Source organism: Plasmodium vinckei (genome assembly GCF_900681995.1).
Source record: "Plasmodium vinckei vinckei genome assembly, chromosome: PVVCY_08".
Taxonomy (NCBI): Eukaryota; Apicomplexa; class Aconoidasida; order Haemosporida; family Plasmodiidae; genus Plasmodium; species Plasmodium vinckei.
In genome coordinates, this window is record NC_051300.1 from 754,804 (window position 1) to 763,473 (window position 8,670).

Here is an 8,670-nt window from a genome sequence, read left to right on the forward strand (position 1 = left end):
TTATACTTTTTAAACATATTATAAGGGAAAAACCCAAAATTAAAATATATCTTAAATTTGATATATAGATATTATATAATAACTAATATTTATAAAAACTGTAAAAACGAGACTAAATCAGGTAAAAAAATAAACTAATATACATTTTGATAGATAAAACTATAGTTATATTCTCTTTATATTTCATTTCTTTTGTTTTTATTGTTACATTTTTCTCATTGTGTTTTACAATTTTTTTTAAATTTACATATATATGTAGTGTGCATTATAATATTGGATATTATTATAGTTTCTTTCATTTTTTTACTGCCACAACAGATCAATCCAAAATGTTAGGAAATAAACTCACAATATCCGATATTTCAAGTTTCAAAAATAAGAAGGTTTTAGTCAGAACTGACTATAATGTACCAATTGAAAATGGAGAAGTAAAAGATAGCACAAGAATTGTTGCAACATTACCAACTATTCAACATTTAAAAAAAGAAGGAGCTTCAAAAATTATTTTAATGTCACATTGTGGTAGACCCGATGGATTAAAAAATTCAAAATATACTTTAAAACCAGTTGCTGGAGTTTTAAGCAAATTATTAGGTGAAGAAGTATTATTTTTAAATGATTGTGTAGGAGATGATATTGAAAAAGAAATAAATAATGCTAAAGATCAATCTGTTATTTTGTTGGAAAATTTGAGATTCCATATTGAAGAAGAAGGTAAAGGTGTTGATGCTTCAGGAAATAAAATAAAAGCAAATAAAGACGATATTGAAAAGTTTCAAAATCAACTTACAAAATTAGGTGACATATATATTAATGATGCATTTGGTACAGCACACCGTGCACATAGTAGTATGGTTGGAGTTAAATTAGATGTTAAAGCATCTGGATTTTTAATGAAAAAAGAATTAGAATATTTTAGTAAAGCTTTAGAAAACCCACAAAGACCTGTATTAGCTATTTTAGGTGGTGCAAAAGTATCTGATAAAATTCAATTAATAAAAAATTTATTAGATAAAGTTGATAAAATGATTATAGGAGGTGGTATGGCATATACTTTTAAACGTGTTTTAAATGATATGAAAATTGGAGACTCATTATTTGATGAAGCTGGAAGTAAAATTGTAAATGAAATAATGGAAAAAGCAAAAAGTAAAAATGTTCAAATATGTTTACCAATAGATTTTAAAATTGCTGATAAATTTGCTAATGATGCAAATACAAAATTTGTAACAGATGAAGAAGGTATACCTGATAGCTGGATGGGATTAGATGCAGGACCTAAAAGTATTGAGAGTTATAAAGATGTTATTTTAGAATCTAAAACAATTATATGGAATGGACCACAAGGTGTTTTTGAAATGGAAAATTTTGCTAAAGGAAGTATACAATGCCTTGAGCTAGTTATTCAAGCTACACAAAAAGGAGCTATCACAATTGTAGGAGGTGGTGATACAGCTTCTTTAGTAGAACAACAAAAAAAGAAAGATCAAATTAGCCATGTTTCAACAGGTGGTGGTGCATCTCTTGAATTATTAGAAGGAAAAGAATTACCCGGTGTTGTAGCCTTATCAAACAAATAAAAAAAGAACCGAATAAATTAACACTCTTACTATCCCATAATTATGCAACCATATTTTAATACCCTGATATATTCACATAGTGCATATAAACAGGCAAATGAAATACCACAATCCTACGCCTAACCATACACAATATATATAAACATTTTCATGTATTTTGTTTATGAACATTGTGTGGTGCATTAATTTGGGAAAACCTTATTATGAATGTTCATACGGAAAATATGCTTATAATTTTTACCCCGATGCATAATTATATGTAATATTATTTTAGTGTACTAATTTTAATATATAGATATGCATATTTATATATATTTTTTTATCTGAAATGTGCTCGCATATAAAGGGGTAATATTTAATTGTGTAATTTTAAGTTCCATATGTGAGTATCCATAAAATATATAAATATTTAACAAATTTTAAAATAATTAAATTATAAAACGTCGAATTAATATAATTTATATCATAACATATTTTTACCTATTTTTTTACTCTCATAAATTATATAAAAAATAGAAAAAAATAGGAAAAAATATAAAGAACCTTAATTTGAAAAATATGGCTAAATATTCCCTATATTTTATTTATATATTTTGCATGCCCCGAAACTGATACTCACGGGGATGCATGTATTTTTAGCTATTTACACTCTTATATATGTAAAAAGCAAAAATTATTAATTTACTTAAAATATTATTATAAAATTTTACATATTTATATATTTTCCATGCTCCGAAATTGATACTCTGCATGCATAATTTTCACCATATATTATAAAAAAATGTTGAATTGAAATAACTAGTAAGAAAAGGAAATGGGATAAATAAATAAACAAACCCCAATGGGTTTTTAATAATTTTACACAATTATTTATAAATAATATTATTATTAATAATGAAGGCTTAACAAGTAAATATTCTATTTTTATACTTTTTTTTTTTTTTTTTAAATTACATTTATAAAATTGGAAATTGGATCCCACCATTGGTTAATTTATTCCTATTAACTTTTAATGGCATAAAGTAAATATTTTAAAATTAAAGTGTTCACCATTTTTTTTATAGCTTATGCTATATTTACTAAATATATATATATATATAATTATTTTTATAATGGATATATGTGTATATCTAAATTAAATAAATAGCTTTATCGTTGTTTTTCTACACAATTTTTACATGGGTAAAAATTATATGTGCTTAACCTAAATTTTTTTTTTTTTTTTTTTTAAACCTTAACCATCAAATATGTGATAGCTGCACATAGTGCTTCCATCACATTTTGTTTGGTATTATATATATAGTTATATATATTTATATATAGCTTTTTAATGCTGTTTTAGATTAAACACATAGAAATTCACAGTTTGGTAGTTTTACGAGAACTTTATTCTTATATTCTTTTAATATAAGGCTAAATTAACATACACCAAAACCCATACCATATTATTTATTTTTCTACTTTCCAAAATGAGTAAGAAAAAAAATTAACATTAAATAGAGCATAGTTTATCAAACTGTTATTGTTTATATTGCATATGGTGAAATATAATGAAATGTGTATTTTCTTTCATAACGTGAACTGCATACATATGCTTTGCTGTTTTTTATGAGATTTATCAGTCTATTTTATTATGCACATAATCATTTTTTTCCCTCTTTTTTTTCTCTTCCTTTTCAGAGTCGATCAGTTTTTCGAGCCCAACCGAACTCTTTGAGTACATTAATAAAAAAGAGAATAACATTGAAGTTGTAGCATGCATTTTTACAAATTTGCTTGGAAGTTTTTTTAAATGCTTTTTTTATGTAAATGATATATCTTTGAATAAGTTGGAAAAGGGATTCCCTTTTGATGCTTCATCAATTAAATTATGTTCCGATGCTGAAGTTAGTGATTTTTATTTGAGAGCTGATTATTCAACATGTTATACAGAAGAATTTCATGGAAAACAAATGCTAAATGTTTTATGTGACATAAAAAGATATAATGGATTAGATTATTATAAATGCCCTAGAACTATTTTAAAAAAAACTTGTGAACTTATTAAAAATGAAAATATTGCAGATAATATATATATAGGAAATGAATTAGAGTTTTTTATTTTTGACAAAGTTAACTTTTTATCAGATGATTATAATGCATACTTAAAAATATATGATAGAGAATCTTTTTCATGTAAAAATTATATACCAGATGTATATAATAGCAATTCAATTAATAAAGTTGAAAACTGTAATAGTAATAGTACTAGCGTAAATGAAGAACGTTATAGTATTCAAAGTTTAAACAATGTTTTCATTAATGATGATACAAAAAAGATAAAAAAAAAATGTGGATATTTTTCAACAAGCCCTTATGATACTTCCGAATTAATAAAAGTTCATATATGCCGTGATTTAAATGATTTATGTATTAATGTACAGAAATATCACCATGAAGTCTCAACTAGCCAACATGAAATTTCTTTAAAATACTTTAATGCATTAAAAAACGCTGATAATTTATTAATAGCTAAGCAAATAATTAAAAAAAATGTACATAATTTTAATAGAACAGCTACTTTTATGCCTAAGCCATTAGTAAATGACAATGGAAATGGATTACATTGTAATATTTCATTATGGAAAAATAATAGCAACATTTTTTACAGCAATGACCCATCTACATTTTTTATTTCAAAGGAATGCTTTTATTTTATGAATGGAATTATAAAACATACAAAGGCATTACAGGCTATATGTAATTCAACTATTAACTCCTATAAAAGATTAATGCCAGGTTTTGAAACATGTCAAAAACTATTTTACTCCTTTGGATCTAGAAATGCTGTTATAAGATTATCTTTAATTAATTATGATAGCCCTTTAGAAAAAAGAATTGAATTTAGATTACCAGATTATGCAAACTCACCACATTTGGCTTTAGCTGCTATTATTTTGGCTGGTTATGATGGCATACGGTCAAAAGAAAAACCATTAGTACCTTTAGAATCCAAAAAGAATGAATTTTTTGTTTCAAATGTTTTTGAAAAGTATGTTAGCAATGATAATAACTTTAAAACTCTTACTAATGCATTAAAAGATTATGGTGAAGTACATGATGTTAAAGAGAATCCAGAATTTAAAAATTTCTTTAAATGCGAAGAACCAAATGACATTGCCTTTTCACTAAAGGAAAGTTTGGATGCCCTTGAGCAGGACCATGCCTTTTTGACCTACAACAATATATTTACCGAGGTATGTAACTATCCATATATTTTTCTTTCTATCTTTATAAGTTTAAATATGCCTATGTATATATTTTCCAAATTTATATGTACCCATATTTTATTCCTTTTATTTTTTTTTTCGCAGGAAATGATCAAAGAATATATACAATTTAAGAGGGACGAAATTGCAGCTTTTGACAAAATTGTTCATCCTTCTGAATTTATCATGTATTATGGATCTTAAGCATTTTAATAAAATTTGTCTTTTGTTTCATATTTCAAAAACATATATATCGCAATTTTTATTTTTTATTTATTATTATATTTCATTTTTAATTGTTTATTTTTTATATTTATTTTAATTGGAAGTTATGACCATATGTGTATTATTTATTGTTAGTTTGATCTATAGAAATTACATGTAATATTTTAGAAAAGGTGTGACATTATTTATATTACTAATAATGTTAACACCAATTTTGAGTATGCACTTTAATTTTATCCGATTTATCCATTTTTTTTTTTTTCGAATATTGTAGCTATTATATATTATATTTATTGATTTATTATGGCTTATTTTCAACTTAAAAAAAATTAATAATACAAAAAAATGTTGACTTAAAAAAATATAATAGCAAGTCTTTTTTAATTTTTAAAACAATCAAATAAAAAAGTAAAAAAATAATGTATATAAAATAGTAAAAAAAATAAATTAGACTTAATTTTATCATTAATGCAAATAAGTCAGATATGAACTGTTGATAAATTAACAGCCTCGGAAGGGTTTGTACAATATTTTCTTTGACAAAAGGATAACAATCTTGAAAATGAAAAAAAAAAAATAATAAAGTTTGAGGCAAATAAAACAAAGTAAAATCCTTTTAAAGACAGCAAACACGCATAAATATGAACATGTGCATAGGTTTATTATTTATTAAATTTTACCTCTTAATCATTTGAATGTATTTCCTTGTTGTTTCATCGTTTAGAATATGTGCTACCTATTTAAATTTTAAGAGCAATTGGTCATTTGATAAGTGTGAGTATATATAAGAAATATTATGCTTTCAAAAATGTATTAATTATATCAGCATTTAATACGTTTTTTAAAAAATATTCTACACATAAGTATAAATATATTAAGACAAAATTTATTAGTTTAAATATATTAATCAAATTCTTACTTCTGAGGCAAAAATTTTAGATCGACCTGCTCTTTCATGTATTCCAACCATAGTAACCCCCATAGGCCATGCTGCATTTCCAATGGCTAGCAACATATAACTAAAAAAAAAAAAACATATAAATATTTATGTACGTTCATAAAAAATTAGCAAAAATTAGAAAAAAATATTAACATGGAATGTAAAAATCACAATATTGTAATAACTTAGCTAGCTTAATTTTTTTCTTACGCATCATGTGCCGCTTTAAAGTTCTTTTGCTCACAATGGGAAACTATATTATATATTTTGTCCAATATATCATGATCCAAACTAAGTATAAAAACAAAAATATAACAATACGAATATAGGTGTATAAATGTTGGTGTGAATTAATATTTGTTAACATTTTAATATTATAATTTTTTAATAAATAATTAATCATATTTAGTATTACGCTTTGTGTTTTAATTTTTTTTCAAGGGGTTTTAAATCTTTGTGGGTTTGTAAATAAGTAGCTTGTTTTATTTTTTTATTATCATCATTGTTGTTTTCGATTTCTTCATTCCATTCTTTCATAGTATTTTTTATCCAATTAAATATAGCCTTTTCTTTATCAATATTTCCTTTTTCATTATTTGCTTCTCCATTTGTTGAACTATTTATTTTTTCCACGCTTTTAGAATTTGTTTTGTCTTCTATTTTATCTTCTAAGTTATCTTTAATTAATTCTATAGCATCTTCTTTCAATCTAGAATAATAAAATATGAAAAATTATATAAATAGTAAACATAATAAGAAAGCATAACAATATAAACACTTGATAATTATGCATATATAGCTAACCTTCCTCTTAAAACATCTCCAAAAATGTTTTGCTCATTTCCTTTTAGTTCGTTCTTATTTATTTTTAACTCTTTTAATCTATTATATCTGTGTTAAAGGAATAAAATGATAATTTTGTTGTGTATTGAAATAAGAAAATAGCATTAGACATGCTTTATATCATTACATTTTATATAGCTATTTTTTATACCTTTGTAAATCTGTTTCACCAAATAATCTGATTGGCTCCTTTAATTGTCTAAGGAGAGTAATTATCTGCTTATTACTTAATGCAATTCCTACGCATACAAAAATATTATTAACATATATAGTAATACGTATGTTGCCAATATTTTATAATGTAATATAACATGGCTTCACCAGTTTTATGTGCCATTTTGTGAGTATAATATATTATTAAAATAGCTTTATTTTTTACCTGTATTTTCTTCTTCATTTTCTATATCAACACTAGCTTTTTTATGCTTTGAATCTAACTCATCATTTAATTTCTTTAAAAAAACAGACAAAAAAAAATGTATATACATATATATATATAAACCAGTTATATGGGATAGGAATACAAATGTGTGTTAAAAATTGAAAAAGTCTTTTTATTTAGCTTATACAAAAATATACTTACTTTTAATCTTTCGTATTCCTCTGTTTTTTTTTTTTTATATTCACTCTCGTAAATTTTATTAGCTTCCTGTTTTTTGTGATTTTCTAAATCGGCCTGCTTAAGCCATCTCTTATTTCCTTTAATTTCTATATTCCAAATTGTGACAAAAAAAAGATATAATAAATAAAAATTGATTTTAATACTTTCTCTTATTGAGCATATATATATTTGTGTGTAAATAACTTAGATAGATATACAGTATTATAATAATTGTGTGCTAACCTTTTATTTCTTCTTTTTTTTTCTTTATAAGATTATCCAGCAAGTCCATATTTATATATCGTTATTTATTTATCTATCTACTATCTTTATTTGATTAATTTTGTCCCTACAACCACTTTTTTAAGGAATAAAAATAATATATTTCTCTACTTTTTTAAAATAAAAAAATCCTAGTTGACCCATATATGTAATTATTTTTTTTACAAAAATTTATTTCTGAAATAATGGGCCCCCATATCCAGACAAAAAATCATCTGAATTTTATTTTGATATGCCATACATTTATATATTATAAAATAATATATAATATAAAATAATATAGTTACATATTATTATTTTACCATTTTAAATATAATAAAATAGTAAAAGTAGTAAAAATATTTGAGAGAGTTTTATTTTAGATTAAAGCATACATAAATATGAAGCAAATTTTTTTTTTTTTTTTTGGCGATAATTTTTTTTTAATATTACATTAAATAAGTACATATATTTATTTCTCTCTTCATGAATGGTATATGATAAAAATAAAAGAACTACATTTTCTTTTAATTAAAAATTAATTCAATAATAATTTATTATGATTTTATTTTATGTTTTAAATATGGATTAAACATATAAAATGGTATATTATATATAAGGGTAAATACGGAATAATAGGAGAATAAAATGCAGACTTGTAACTTATTTGATTACCTCCTTTTTTATTTCCCCTCATATTTATAAGCAAAAAATATTTGAAATAAAATTTGTTACTACATACAATCTCTTAATAATGAAATGTTTTATAACATTATTTAAAGCAACAGTTCATTCTATACATATGTGTGTAAATATGTGCCATGCATTAATCATATGCAAATTTTCCTATAACTACAATTCCTTTTTTTATAAACTCATAACAAGCATGCTCTTGATTTTCTTATTTGTGAGAAATATTATTTTAGTATTTTTTTTATTACATAATGTGTTATACTACCAAATTTGTAGTCA

The 8,670-nt window shown here is 23.4% G+C and overlaps 3 protein-coding genes across 3 annotated transcripts; 2 read left to right on the forward strand and 1 right to left on the reverse strand.

The window, feature by feature from the left end:
- Window positions 1-329: 329 nt before the first annotated feature.
- PVVCY_0802090 (phosphoglycerate kinase, putative) lies at window positions 330-1,580 on the forward strand (the record flags this gene model as incomplete). The annotated part of the gene is made up of 1 exon (XM_037634247.1): window positions 330-1,580. One exon carries the CDS (start codon window positions 330-332, stop codon window positions 1,578-1,580), a length of 1,251 nt encoding a protein of 416 aa, XP_037490370.1.
- Window positions 1,581-3,049: 1,469 nt separating this feature from the next.
- PVVCY_0802100 (glutamine synthetase, putative) lies at window positions 3,050-5,032 on the forward strand (the record flags this gene model as incomplete). Its single annotated transcript, XM_037634248.1, has 3 exons — window positions 3,050-3,053; window positions 3,261-4,816; window positions 4,934-5,032. 3 exons carry the CDS (start codon window positions 3,050-3,052, stop codon window positions 5,030-5,032), a joined length of 1,659 nt encoding a protein of 552 aa, XP_037490371.1.
- Window positions 5,033-5,532: 500 nt separating this feature from the next.
- Window positions 5,533-7,729, reverse strand: PVVCY_0802110 (pre-mRNA-splicing factor 18, putative; the record flags this gene model as incomplete). The annotated part of the gene is made up of 10 exons (XM_008627010.1): window positions 5,533-5,608; window positions 5,734-5,789; window positions 5,973-6,072; window positions 6,204-6,284; window positions 6,409-6,702; window positions 6,798-6,884; window positions 6,988-7,075; window positions 7,216-7,288; window positions 7,420-7,544; window positions 7,681-7,729. 10 exons carry the CDS (start codon window positions 7,727-7,729, stop codon window positions 5,533-5,535), a joined length of 1,029 nt encoding a protein of 342 aa, XP_008625232.1.
- Window positions 7,730-8,670: the final 941 nt, after the last annotated feature.